Source organism: Danio aesculapii, chromosome 17 (genome assembly GCF_903798145.1).
Source record: "Danio aesculapii chromosome 17, fDanAes4.1, whole genome shotgun sequence".
NCBI lineage: Eukaryota > Metazoa > Chordata > Actinopteri > Cypriniformes > Danionidae > Danio > Danio aesculapii.
Window position 1 is genome coordinate 30056785 of NC_079451.1, and position 15458 is coordinate 30072242.

The 15458-nt window shown below is 34.9% G+C and overlaps 2 protein-coding genes across 8 annotated transcripts in view; both read right to left on the reverse strand.

Moving 5' to 3' along the window:
• birc6 (baculoviral IAP repeat containing 6) overlaps positions 1-7448 on the reverse strand; it is a 165468-nt gene extending 158020 nt beyond the window's left edge. For all 7 annotated transcript variants that reach the window (XM_056476525.1, XM_056476523.1, XM_056476521.1 and 4 more), the window contains exons 1-2: positions 7040-7448; positions 1637-1818 (exon numbers count right to left, since the gene is read on the reverse strand). In XM_056476525.1, coding sequence (XP_056332500.1) covers positions 1637-1818; positions 7040-7241 — 384 coding nt within the window. In that variant the 5' untranslated portion in view covers positions 7242-7448. The remainder of the gene's footprint in view (positions 1-1636; positions 1819-7039) is intronic.
• Positions 7449-9163: 1715 nt separating this feature from the next.
• Positions 9164-15251, reverse strand: yipf4 (Yip1 domain family, member 4). The gene is made up of 6 exons (XM_056477584.1): positions 15035-15251; positions 13435-13588; positions 12698-12869; positions 11150-11227; positions 10946-11059; positions 9164-10082 (listed from the first exon to the last, which is right to left on the reverse strand). The coding sequence occupies exons 1-6, from the start codon at positions 15090-15092 to the stop codon at positions 9945-9947; spliced, it is 714 nt and encodes a 237-aa protein (XP_056333559.1). The 5' UTR covers positions 15093-15251; the 3' UTR covers positions 9164-9944.
• Between the last annotated feature and the right edge of the window lie 207 nt (positions 15252-15458).

Consider the following 15458-nt stretch of genomic DNA (forward strand, 5'->3'; position numbering starts at 1 on the left):
GCAGATTAGCCACTGATCTCAGCATATTCATCGTATTTTTGTTTTGTTTTATGTGGCTTTACACAGTCAGCTGCCTTTTGGACTTATTTCTTACAATTATCAGATGATATGGGATGCTGTGTGCACTTAATTGTGCTCACAAACCATTCATGTGGCCTCGTTTCCCAGGTGAGTAAAGTTATATACTTGTATACCATCTCTATAAATGTATTTGTTTTATTTAAGATCATTTATCATTAATATTTTTCTTAGACCTGTAAAGCACTCCAGAATGTGACAGATTGATTAGCTGTAGGCTCTAGAACAGTCATCTGAAGCGTTATCATACAGTGTTATGTCTGGATTTCATCAATAGTCTTGCATTTACAAACACAGACTATAATTGAAGTGTTTGGAAGTAATTCACGTTTCCTCCTGTTGAAAACGTCATAAGAACAATGTTTAGTGGCTCAATGTATGACTACAGTGTTTTTGAAAGTCTAAACACTTTATTGATATAGTGTACAGCCAAGCACATGTGGTCAGAACACAAACGAGTCGCAGATAATAAAGTATTAAGCGTTTTTCCCAAAGTAAAATCTGTCAGCCAGGTCCAAGCAAAATGCCAGCACGTGTCTGTAGCTCCGCTTACTCTCCGCCTCTTTGCCCTTGTTTGGTATCCTGCCGTGGGTGCGATGACGCGTGAACAAAATGGCGACGGTTGGCCGCGCCTACTTGTAGCTTCTTTTGCGCTCTTCAGAAACCTATGGGTGACGTCACGGGTACTACGTCCATATATTTTACAGTCTATGGTACATACGCTGGCAAATTTGCGGAATTTAGACAATTAGGAATTTTAAAGTTGTTGCTATTACTACTACTATGTTTTAGGGCTAGTTCTCTGTGGCTCTGAACTAAAAGCAATTCAGAGAGTTTGTTAATTTGTTAATTAAAAAATTATTTTTAAGTTGGCAGTACTGTCAAACTTGAATTCTGGTTCAAATGTAAAGTTGGAAAGATTAGTATTTGCACTGAAAAAATAGAAGGAAAAAACATATGTCGAGAATCATTTTGGAATACAGCGGTCTCTCGTTATGTTTTAAAATTAGCCCACAAAAGACTAAATCCATAAGGTAATCGCCTTAATTTTTTTAAATTTTTAAAGATTTTAAGGCTGTAAAACCCCTCACTACACACTTTCTACACTTTTCTCAGACAGGCATACACATTTTCAAACTTTTCTCTCTCGTTTAAACACTCTCAGAGTTCAAACCTTCAAAGAAAAATAAGTCCAGTATTATAGAATAAATCTAAAGATCAAAACCATTTGATCTTCATTTATTTATTCCTTAATGATGCCCTAGATCCGCGTAACTGTCTTTAGCATGTCCAGAAGTTCAGCTTTTTGTGCGATGGTTAGCATCTTACTCTGCCTTTTGGGTGCTTCCGCAGGTGCCTTCGGCGGTGCAGAAAGTTTCATCGACATTGTGAGGATACATCATTGCTCACATTTGTATTGAGATAGTCAGCCTACAACTTTTTACTGTTAGTGGTCAGGTAATGTATAGCCAACTGACGGATATATCAAGACAAAGCCAATTATTTAAATCTCAAAGTACATGCTGTACACAATAAATCAATATGTCACGTGTCTTACCTCAGTGACGGGGAGCTCCAGCTGGACCATGTCTTCTGGTTTGGACACGGGGGCCTGGAGAGCCGTGTCCAAAAGAAGGATCCCATTCAAGTCCTTCCTGCAGCCAACAGCATAATCATCCACAAACAGCACCTTATCCACAGCTGGGAAGTACTGACACCTCACCCGGCCTCCAGGTTTAGCTGTCACAGAACACACACACAAGGAGAGAGGCTGAGTGATCATTAATGCATTAGGCCAAAGCTTTTCTACATTAGTTCTACAAACATACAGACCCAATAATTCAACATGTATTCTGTTGCATCAAAATCAATTCGTGACACAGAATGGCATAATAAATGTCTGGCATAATAATAATGTTTGATTGAAAAGTTTATCCTGTGATTTTATATAACACTTGATAAAGAAAATAAAACTATTTCCTTAAGGCAATAAAATTATGTAGTTAACATTTAAAGGAGCGGCAGGGTAAGAGACTGCAGTGTATTTACGGTCTATTATTATGTCTTATAATCACTACAAAACAATCTCATCCACAATGCACACTACCATTCAAGAGTTTGGGTTCTTATTGTTTTCTTCATCAAGGCTGCACTTGTTTGATCAAAAACGCAGTAAAAACAGTAATATTGCAATATTACAATTTAAAACACCTGTATTTTAATCTGAAACTATATATGAAATTTGTGTTTATAGACACATGATAGCTGTTAACTGAAAACTGGACTGACTGTTTCCATTTCAATATACTAGAACTTCTATGTTAAGCGGCTTTGACACAATTCATTCATTAATATTCTTTTCGCCTCAGTCCCTTTATCAATCAGGAGTCGGCACAGCAGAATGAACCGCCAACTTATCTAGCATATGTTTTACACAGCAGATGCCCTTCCAGCTGCAACCCAACACTGGGAAACTCCCAAACACTCTTGCATTTTTACACATACAGTTGAAGTCAGAATTATTAGCCCCCCTTTTTTTAAATATTTCCCAAATGATGTTTAACAGAGCAAGGACATTTTCACAGTATGTCTGATAATATTTTTTTCTTCTGGAGAAAGTCTTATTTGTTTTATTTTGGCTAAAATAAGAGCAGATTAGATTAAAAAAAATTATTAGCCCCTTTTTTATTTTAAATTATTCAATTTAAATTATTAGCCCCTTTAAAGCAATTTTTTTTTCGATAGTCTACAGAGCAAAACCATCGTCATACAATAACTTGCCTAATTACCCTAACCTACCTAGCTAACCTAATTAACCTAGTTACGCCTTTAAATGTCACATTAAGCTGAATAGAAGTGTCTTGAAAAATATCTAGTCAAATATTATTTACTGTCATCATGGCAAAGATAAAATAAATCAGTTATTAGAAATGAGTTATTAAAACTATTATGCTTAGAAATGTGCTGAAAAAAATCTTTTCTCTGTTAAACAGAAATTGGGGGAAACAATAACAAAGGGGCTAATAATTAAGGGGGGGGGGCTAATAATTCTGACTTCAACTGTACACTACGACCAATTTAGTTTTGATTTGACACAATCTAGATTGTAAAAGCGCTATAGAAATAAAGATGAATTGAACATGATCCATCAGAAATAAATAATGTAAGAATATGGTGCACAAGAAACATTTATTATTATTAGAATTATTATTATTATTATTATTATAAATGTAATGTTTTGTATACAATGTAATGCTTAAAGGCACAAAATGTTGGTTTAGAATCATGGGAGTCTTCATTACATCCTACAGGACTCCTACAAAAATCATGTTCATGGATAAGCTAAAGCATTCAAAACTTATTTTCATGGAAGTATGTAGCAGAGTAAGGCCAAAAGCAATTGCTGATCCCTTCCAGTTCATCCTGTCCTAATCGCGTGGTGAAGAAGGAGCCCTTTTTTATCACTTCAGTGATCTGTGCAGACTGATAAACCGGCAACATATTTAAACATCTTTGGTGTTTTCTATAACCAAACTAAAAACCTGAGGATTAGGCATGGGATGATAACTGAAGAAAGATATCCAAAGATGCCATTTTAAATTGTAAAGAAATCTGTGTTTTTGAAACTAATGAAGACAGCAGAAGTCAAAGATTCATTTTAATTATTTATCCTGACATATTTATTCTTACAAAATATTTGAAATGCTTCTTAAAAGAAAATATGTTGAATTCAAAGAAGAACAAGTTTGTGTTTTTACCCAGACATTTAAAAAGAATATATTTTAGAGCAGTAATCACAATACTGTGAAACCGTGATATTTATATTTAAGGTTGTCATATGTCATACCGTAGGCCCATGCCTACTAAGGGTGTATGATATCACTAGCATATTAACACAGGACATGGTCCATGTCACTATAGTTAAAATTGCTTATTTCTCTGGATTTTAACATTCTTCAAATATTTGGGATAATTCAAGCACATAAGTTAGCAAAATATATAACACCGTTCTAGTGGTTTTTTGGACAATATTCACAAGGCTAAATGTAGAAACATAAGTGTATTCGGCGTCATGTTTGATTAATGTGTCTGTGCAGAACAGATTTATTTCATTTTTAGTAATCCTTTTTTTTTTGTTTGTTTTTACTTTTTTGAACAATATGGTACATAAGAAAAACCAAAACAAGAAATGCCTTCAAGAGTATACTAATAAAATATACTGCTTTTATTCTGATCACACTTTCATTTTAACAAACTTCTAGATCATTCTCCAACACCACATGAAGGAAAGTGAGAAATGTCACTGGCATCAGTTTGACATTCCAAAATGTTCTGTTTCTTTTTACCGAAGAAGTAAAGCAAAATATCCTAACATGCATGAATGACTGGAGCCAAAATGGCAGGTTTTATTGGTTAAAAACTATTTTATTTGGTTAAAACCAATTTATAATATTCTAGTACAAAACTTATCAAAATAAAGGCAGCAACCACAGGCAATCTCTCTACAAACACCAGGACAAATGATAAAAGAGCAACAGCAATCCACAAATCTGCTCAGTGTTACACTCTCAGTGGAGAAAAAAAAAGGAAAGACCTTTGCAATCAATATTATCCATACAAGCATGAGTTGACTGTGTTCTGTGCAACTCCCTGTGCCAAGAGACTCCCTGCTAAATAACTTTATTGTAATTTCAAATAGACACGTTTCAGCATAAAATCCTCGGAGACTGATTTTCAATCAACAAGTGTTATTAAATATTTCCATAAATGTTGTTGCTTATATTAACTGACATCCATGAACAAACAGATGAAAGGTGAAAATTTCAGAACAATATGTTTAAAACATTATCTAATTGCTGCTTTACAATTCCAATTAGACTCTGATGGTGAGAGGCGATTTCAGGTTAAACCTAGACAAATTGTACCTTTCACAACATCAACTATATAATGCATAAAATTAGGGCTCAACTATATATTATTTGGGCATCGATACCGCAATGTGTGTATATGCAATAGTCACAATCGCAGGATTAGATTATTTATGACAGATTATTATTATAATATAATTTTATCATTATTTATACAACAATGACCATGTTGTTTTACATTCGACTGTTTGATTTCTGTACTTGAATATTGCTTGACTCCCCAGAAATTCATAAAACACTGTTTATTCATTACTTTTGATTGTAATTTAGTATAATTTATGCAGAAATAAACTCCAAGTTGAACCAATCTATAGAAATCTTTCCAAACAGAGCTGTTAAAATCCTCTGGTGAAATTATATTCACATCGCAATATATAACGTAGCCAAAAAAGATGTTGCAATGTCAGATTTTTCCAACATCGCGCATCCCTACTTAAAACCTATGAAAGAGTTTGTACATAAAGTGGCTTACAAGCTATTTTCACAAATGGCTAAGCATTAATACATTTGACAGAAGATCTTCCAAGACTTCGATCACTGAACAGATGTTCAAAGACCTTTTAAAGCCCTTTTTGTCCAGCTGTCCTTTAATTAAAGCATTAAGCTTTAGATTTGTGGATGCAATCTCATTTTGTGAAAATTAATAACCCGGAAATGAGCAGTTTATAATAATAATGACAAGCTAATCAAAATTCATTAATGTTATGTCTGTTTTTAAAGGAATATTGAATAAACCTCTGAAAGAGAGTCTGTTCAAATCATTTGCTTATTGATTATTACTGCTTCGGGCAACAATGCATAAATAAATTGTAATTATGCATGCTTAAAATTGCGCATTCAACAAACAGACTTACAGATAAACACTTGAATACAGACTGACAAGGTCAATAACGTGCATACTACAATAATAACAATACCACCAGACACACTTACGTCCAAAATGACGTTTAACAACAAAACAGCAGATAAAGCATCAGATCCTTCCCAAACCCCAGATATCCACATTCACAAAATGAAGAAAAATAAATATAAATATTCATGTTATGCGCAAATATTCTAACGTTAGTCAGCTGTCACCTGTCAAGGCACATAACCAGAAGCAGTGTTACTGATCTGTAGCAGACAGGCTAGGCTACCGCTAAGCTAACGTTAGCGTGATTAGCTAAACCTATGTCAGCTAAATCAGATCCAAAATCAATAAAATGTTTACTGCGACAGTTAAAATATATGTTAATATGCACTATACATCATTTGAATGCAGTGCTATAATAGTTAGATGTCAGTGGCATCAAGTAAGTAAGATACACACAGCTAAACGAGGGGACATTTGCTAATGTTTAGATTAGCTTTAGTGCCGCTTTACTTTAAGATCATATCAGACTTTGGCTCGTGTCTTGATTTAGTTTTATTTGACATAACTAACAAGTGACATGTAACGAGGATAAACCGTAATGATATGTTCACAACGCGTGTATTAGTAAATAACGTGGCAATGTTTACTGTTATCCGGCAAAACGGCACATCTGAGGCCCTAAACGGAAAGGATCATCAGGAGGCCCAAAGACTGAGAGGGATGACTGTCAAAACAACTCCATCAAGAGTGCGCGATTATTCTCACAAAACCTTTTATGTAATCGCATACACCAATCAATGAGCCATAAAAGTGGATCATTGCTTTATAATACGTAGTCGCTGTTAAAATACAGCATCAAAAGTGACGATCATTTTTATCAATCCTTCAAACCAGAAGGGATCGCGCAAGCTTTCCATCAGCAAGCCCCAAAAGAGCCAGAGCATTTTGACACGGTCCTCCTTTGGGAGACCAAATAGAGAGGAGTGATTACCCCCACAACACCGCAGCGTCAGACGATCAAGCATCTATCAACATCATTTTGACACTCTCCTCCTCTATCATGAGTAGAGAGAATCTTGCACACTTTAACGTAACACCTCATCTACAAACAGATCCAGCGGTGATGTGACACTCTATGATCCAGACCGGCCTGGATAACCCCGTTCGAATAGCAACTCACCGTGGAGAGCCGAGGCCTGTAAAATAGCCCCGGAGGTGCCGTCGATGACTTTGATGCTGCCCCGGCTGGTGACGGCCAGAATGGCGTTGAGGGCCGGGTGGTAGGACAGACTCCGCAGGCCCTCCTCGTCGCAGCGCAGGCAGCCGTCCCTCAGCACGACCCAGTCCGGCGAGCCTGGCGAGGCCCCCGCCGCCGCCGCCATCTTCCTGCTATCTTCCCTTCCTGCCTTCCCTCCTCCTTCAGTACCTCGTTCGTGGACGCGACTCGACGAGAAAATGATAAAGCTGAATCCCGAAGTACCGCTGCGCTTCCACTGCGGGCTCTAAACCTCCTCCCGATACCGCAGGAGCAGCGATTCACCATCAGCGGAGCGGAAACCAGCGGCTCCTTCAGCTCACACACTCAGCAGGGAAACGGAACTGGCGTAGTCAGCGTGCGATTGCCCTCCCAGCCTCCAGGGGCGCTATAGATAGATAGATAGATAGATAGATAGATAGATAGATAGATAGATAGATAGATAGATAGATAGATAGATAGATAGATAGATAGATAGATAGATAGATAGATAGATAGATAGATAGATAGATAGATAGATAGATAGATAGAAATGGAGACACATGGACTCAAATAATAAACCTTATAAACTATTTACCTTCAATATAAGGTTAAACAATTACAGTAGTCAACAACTGAAGTGGATCAAAACCTTTCATTAAAAGTTACTTTCATAAAACTATTGAACATTCTTGTCTTGCACTTTAACACGATAACACTTTAGTTCAGGTCACAATTCATGGTATAAACAAACCATTAACTAACAATAAACTACAAATTAACTGCTTATCAATAGTTAGTAAGGTAAAAATTGGGTTTAGGTTTTGGGTAGGATTAGGGATGTATATTCAAAAAGGCAGCAACACCAGAGCTCCAAAAATGCCAATTTATTCAATTAAAAAGGCTGATACAAGGCTTGTATTGGAGCATTGTGTTGACATTATTGGACCTTTGGTGTTGCTGCCTTTTTAAATATATATTTTGCACTTTTTGATAGATAGATAGATAGATAGATAGATAGATAGATAGATAGATAGATAGATAGATAGATAGATAGATAGATAGATAGATAGATAGATAGATAGATACTTTGAAATGGAGACACATGAATAGGAATAATAAACTACATAAACTATTTAGCTTCAATATAACGTAAAACAATTACAGCAGTCAACAATTTTGACAATTACTTTCACCAAACTATGGAATATTCTTGTCTTGCACTTTAACATGATAACACTTTAGTTCAGGTCACAATTCATGTATAAACAAACTCTTAACAAACACTACTAGATAAACTACTGCTTATCAATAGGTAGTAAGGTAAAATTGGGTTTAGGTTTTGGGTAGGATTAGAGATGTATATTCAAAAAGGCAGCAACACCAGAGCTCCAAAAATGGCAATTTATTAAATTAAAAAGGCGGATAGAAGGCTTGTATTGTATCAGTCTTTTTAATTTAATAAACTGGCATTATTTGAGCTTTGGTGTTGAGCTTTTTGAATATTTATTTTGCACTTTTTGCTGTTTGGTTGAGCACCCAGTTAAAGAGATTTTCGTGCTTTTGTACTTTTTTCCACAAGATTAAGGATGTAAAATAAGATCATATTTTATAACTACTAATGAACAGCTAATATCTTAATAATAAGCAGATAATACATCAGTAGTTAACAGCATGAATTGTGACCTAGAGTGCTATCTGAAAAACCTTTTGATCCACTTCAAATGTGGACTACTGTATATAGTTTTTCTGTAAATGTGTTTAGCAACTACTCTCACCATTATAGTTAATTCAGGAAAGGCATTCTGGTCAGCAAGGCTCTAAATGCTGTACTTTTGTATTTAATTATAATGAATATGATTTTTTTTACTCTTAACACAATTGTAAATTAAAGAGAAAGTGCTCATGTGTAATCAACATTGTACCCTTGCGATATTATAAATAATCACTTGCTGTTAAAGCATTTAAGCAGTAAGCAAACATCTTAATGAATACTAAATTAGATAATAAATCATCCAAATTAATATCATTGTTCCTAGACATTAAAGAGATTCACAACACAAAGTGTAATTACAGTGTCAACAGATTTTAATTTGATTCATGATGTATATTATAACAGTTTTCATACTCCATTTTTTTTAGCTATACTAATACGGTAACATATGCCTGCAGTGTACACATCACCAGGTAGAAAGTTGTTTTTAATTGCATGATCTACAAATAAAAATTCCTTTCCTTTTTTTGGCTACATTTACATAAATAAAATACACCACAGCCATATAAAACAACCAATTTAAGGCACCCATACTTAGCGGACATTTTTAATCCAAGCAGTACTGCCTGCACACTCTCTTTCCCCATGTGGAACTCATAAATTAAAAACAAATGAAATCTGTGAATGTTTTGGCTCACCCTACAACAAAAAAATCTGTCTACCATAAACTGGTTGACTCAAACGTTTTCACCATTATGTGTGGGGACACACAAGTTCTGTTCCATGATTTATCATGCGTATAAGAGTCTTTTACAATATAAAGTTTTCAGTTTTATTTTCCTGTTGGTGCTTGTAATTGTTATGTAAAACCATGGCTCTAGATTTCAATGGCAGAGTAACCTCTGCAAATATAGCTTCCACAGTATAAGATGCAGCTTTTTATTGTGTACAAAATTAATGAAAGCAGTTAAATACACTAATGTCTGTACACCTCGACCCCCCCAAAGCATATAGGACTATAAACAAGGTAAAAGAAAGCGAGAAAATGCAAACTCCTTCTCGGTCTTCATGGAATATCCCTGCACAGTGCTCTTTGTTAATGTCCAAGCAACGAGCCAATCAAAGCCTGTGATCAATTCAGACTCCAGTATACAGAGACAGGAAGTAGATGTACAAAAGGAAGATGGGATATATGAGGAGGGGTTTCTTCGTTTTGAATTCATCACCGACGAGTAAAGAAGCAGCACTGTATGCAGCCCAGAATACTCCAAAAAGCTAGAAAACAAACAAATCATATTTTTGCATTTAATACAGTTGTTTCCTATACAGAAATACATTTGATCACACTCTATATTAAGGCACAATTCTCACTATTATTTAAGGATTAACTATGAATTTCTAATAAAATTCTATGAATAAAATAGTTATTAAGGTTATAGTCAGGTTTAGGATTAGGAAACATTGTGATCTCGATTCGACCCCCTACACGATCTTAATCTAGCATCTCTACGACTCAGCCAATTATATTTTTAAGTTCAGGAGAGAAGCATATAGGCAGTTTTACAAGTCTTCACATTGTATTATAAAGGTTTCTCAGCAACGCGGACACCTCCAAATCATGATAAAGAGCTGCATATTGTATTTATAAGGTATAATTCACCCAATTTTAAGATGTAATGATGTATTAGTGGCAGCGAAATCACATGTGAACTGACCATGAGCTGTGACAGAACTATGAATAGTTGTATTCTGATGTGATCACTTTACTGTGCATTAACGACATTAAGGACATTTTTACAGTCTATTCAAGCCTATGGTTCCAAGTCTATACAAAATGTAGCATTTTAACCAACAGTAGACCTATACACATATGCTTGAGAAACAACAGTAATAACAGCCTAATATTAACCTTTATTTTACATCTACAGATTTGTGAAAAAATCGTGATCTTTATTTTAAACAAAAAAATCGTGATTCTCATATTTGCCAAAATCATGCCGCCCTATTAGGGATGCAGAATAAGTTCATGCAAAATACTTTAGAAGTACTAATAAGCCACTAGTTAATAGTAGAAAATTGGTACTTGAACTAATGTGTTACTGTATATTTATTACTGTGTTTATATTTGTTTTCTTTACCTTTATGAGTGTAGAGACGACTTCAAATCCCCCAATGACCAGGAGAAGCGGAGCTATTACAATCAACGGGAGCAAAGAATAGCCGATAACTCCAAGCACTTGTCCATAAGATACCTATTTGGGGAAAAATGTAATAATTTAAATGTGGGCACACTTACTCAGAAATCATATGCTGTCTGATGCTTTACGAGATAAAACAAATACCTCTCCACCCAGCACTCTTGCAAGAAGGAAAATTGTCAATGACCCAAATATCCAGATTGTAATAATCCAGGAAACAACCTGATTGAACAAAAGGGATACAGTTATTTTTGAGTAATTAAATAATCAAACTGACATATGAAAAATACTACATGATTTCAGATCAGCAAAATTAAGTATAGGGTTGTACAAGTGTGATGATACTTTTCAAATGAACATTTTTTCAACTGATTGTCAAGCTGTAAAAATTTGTATTAATCTAAATACATTTACAAATAGATACAGATAGATACAGAATTTTTTTTCACCACCAAGGAATAAAAAATAAAGATGATTGCGATATTTTTTTCACACAAATCAAATTTTCTTGCAATTGTGAGTTTACATCTTGCAATACTTTGCTTTTAATAATTTAGAGTTTGTACCTCAAAATCTTTATAAAAAAAAGCTAAAATCCCAAGAAGTGAACTCAAAATTGAGTGAAATAATTTGTCAGAATTGTAAAATAAGAAAGCATTACATAGCATAACCATGCAATACATTTTTTTCATGGTGGAAACAAGCTTACATAAATATTAGTTAAAAAAGCACTAATTCCAAGAAATTAATTCATCATGACACAATTAACAGACTTCGGTTGGGTCGATAGATGATGCCATCGTCCATCGGTGATGGGCAACATACATCACGATGCTGATCCTTGTCCCACCCCTGTCGCAAACCGCTCGTGAAAAATACACACTTAGGCCCCATTTACACTAATACGTTTTAGTATTAAAATGGCATTTTAGAAAGAAAACGATCCACATCCACACTATACCACTGAAAACGCACATCACATGACCACACACACAGACACACTGTCATGCACTCGTCTGAGCTCCAGGCAGTAGGCTACAAATAATTAATTCGTTAAGAATTAATTAATTATTCATAAATAATTACTTTAACGCTGCCTATGACAACAATGCCAACCCTAAAAGAGACATTGTATGAAAAGACATTATACAGAGTTCTTACACATTTTTACTACTAAAATTCCATGACTTTTCCATGATTTTTCCAAGACTTTCAAGTACATTTTCATGACCTAATGTTTCATGCAATGTCTACATATGTGTGGTAAAAAAAAAACAATGCATGTTCAAATTTATTATTATGATTTAGATAATGTTTACACCACACTAATAATGTGAGAGTATGTGATTGGCCAAGGACAGAAAAAAGGTAAATAACCTATATTGAAGTATACAAATATCTGTTTTCCATGACTTTTCCAAAACTTTGTGGATTTTTCTGTTTTTCCAAAACTTTTCCAGGCCTGGAAAATGCCATGTTAAAATTCCATGACTTTTCCAGGTTGTCCATGACCGTATAAACCCTGATTATAAGAACTACCTTTAGAAGCCCAAACTATTTCTTTTATTTGCATGTTTCTGAAGATACATTTTCACAAGCCTACAATCTACAGCAATCCATTTTGCATTTTTGCTAAAAGTCTATGTACACAAAGATCACCGGTATAATCATGCACAAAAACTTGTATCTTACCCGGAACTGTCCGTAGATGGAGATCATAGAGAACAGCAGGACGACAGCCAAGGGGCCCCAGAAGTCAGGATTGTCTCTCACCACCTGTCTGTTAAACCCCAGTGAGGGCATGGGCATCAACACACACCTGATCTTGTAGTAGATGTCCTTTAAATCAATGTCCAGCTCCTCCCTGCACAAACACACAGAATCAACAACAAGGTTCTAACTTCCAAAGTTAAATTTGAGTATGTGGCGCAAATTACATAATTACATACATATACACGGCTCATCGCATTATATCAGATGCTATTTGTTATAGTGTTCTATAGTATAGCATAATATTCTAAGAAAAAAGTTTTGATGGCATGTTTGCCCCTATGGCACAACATTCTATTTACTCTCTTAAATGCCATTTACTCACATATTACCTTTCTATTTATTTAAATTGTATGCATCATTCACTCACGAATGGAAACCCTATGCAGACCCCAGTTATTAAATTTTACGAAAAAGCAAAAATAGATTTTTAATTTTAATTGAAATAGTTCACTATTACTACATATTTAGCAAACATTTTCAGGCAGTTTCAGGCACCTAATCACTTTTCAAACCTTGAACACACTACAATGAAATGCAAGCATTTTGAAGGATCTTTCAAGGAATTTCAATCACTATCAATCATTTCAAGCACCCGTGCGAACCCTGCAATAAATTTAACCAGTGAAAGCAGCAGTTACAGAGTCCCAAAAACTCACAGGAGTGGTTTAGTGTCCTCTGATTCTTCTTCTTCCACTTCCAGCAACCATCCGTAACCCCTCTGCCTCAAGAAAGTGGTGGCATAGGTGTCCCGGTTGGATTCTGGGCCCATATTTAGTGTGATATCTGGTGCATCGATGGTACCGCTGAGCTCTGGTGGATAAAAGATTGTGTTAGACTGATAAGAATAATTTTCAGCACAGATGAATAAAAGCATGCCAGGTCTTTTTTTCTGTTTAATTTCTGTCACATTATAGAAGCTCGTGTTAATTACCAATGCTTTCTTAATTTGGTAAATATATAAACACACACACACACACATATACATACATACGTATGTATGTATGTATGTATGCATGTATGTATGTATGTATATATATGCATGTATGCATGCATGCAAGTATGTTTTTTTTCAATGAAAATTACTCTGTTCATCAAGGCGATATTTATTAAATGTAAAAAGAATTGTTAAATATGTTTTATTGTATGTAGTTTCAAATGGAATTATTACTTCAGTTATCATTGCTTTTAATACTATTACCATTAATAATAATAATATTAATAATAATAATTCATATTAGAGTGATTTCTGAAGGATCATGTGACTCTGAAGACTGGAGTAATGAAGCTGAAAATTCATTAAAATCACTGGAATAAATTAGTAAATAAATTATAAACTTCCTCTGAGCAGTTATTTTATTTTGCAATAACATTTCACAATTTTACAATTTGTATTGCATTCTTGATTAAATAAATGCAGCTTTGGTGAGCAGGAGAAGCTTATTTTAAAAACAATATAAAATCCTACTGACCCCAAACATTTCACTGGTAGTATTTTTTTTTTATTTATTGTTTTCACGAACCACAATTTTTAAAACTGTTTTTGTCTACTCAAAATAGATTTTTCTTTTTGGAAATATTTTTCATTGACAGGAGAAAAACTATTTTGTTAAACAACAGTACAGTCTATTCAATGCTGTACTTCTGTTCTTTACTGTCTCATTTTCATTACTGTCAAAAATAGACAAAAAACAAACAAACAAATAAATAATACTTAAACTGTAAAACATGAGTTGATTTCAGCTGGATAATGACATTACAGTTTTCACCCAGTGACTAAATAAAATGAATGTCAACAATAGCACTAAACTGAACTACCATGGGACAGAAGTGAGCAGATTAATGATACTACTGTCCTCTGTAAAACTACTGTGTCTAAACTGAACTCATGTAAGAATTGATGAACTTTACACTATTGTCTAAAATTGCTTGGTCACATATTTAACATTAATGCGGTTTACATAATTGATTATTAAATTCCAATTTATTACTTTAAATCAGTTTTAAATTAATCTAAATTCTACAAATCAATATAAAAATATAGACAAATAGATTAAAACAGCTGGCTACCATATCATATTATTGAGCCCAGAAAACAACAGTCATGTCATGATGATTTAAAAGAACAAACAACTGAAGTCCACATATGAATTGATATACATCATACACGCAACACACACATAACACCAACAGCATTTTAACATAAGCCTGATTTTGTTATCAGCTGTATGGATGCTTTGGGGCCTTTAACTAGTGTACCTTCAGCGTCCGTCGAGGAGACGAAGGTGAAATCTCCGTTGGTGGGAGAAAACTGCATGGCTGACAGTGATTACAGCTCGGGCTTCGCTCACAATCTCACACCGCCGCCGAACGCGCACCTTCACACCATTGCCACGTTTAACGATTCCTACCGATCAGCTTTCGGACGGGACTGCTGGCTCAAAACAGTCATGGAGGAAGCAGGAAGTGCAGAAAAACACAGACGACACGTCAAATCCTGGAGCGGAGCGGAACGGAGAGTCACGCGCTCCACCCAGCGCTAGAAATGAGCAGCGACAAAACACACACAAATCACAGCACCACCCCGTGACGCTTCTGCAAATCTAAACATTTATTAGACAGTTATTTTATGTATGTATGTATGTATGTATGTATGTATGTATATATGTATGTATGTATGTAT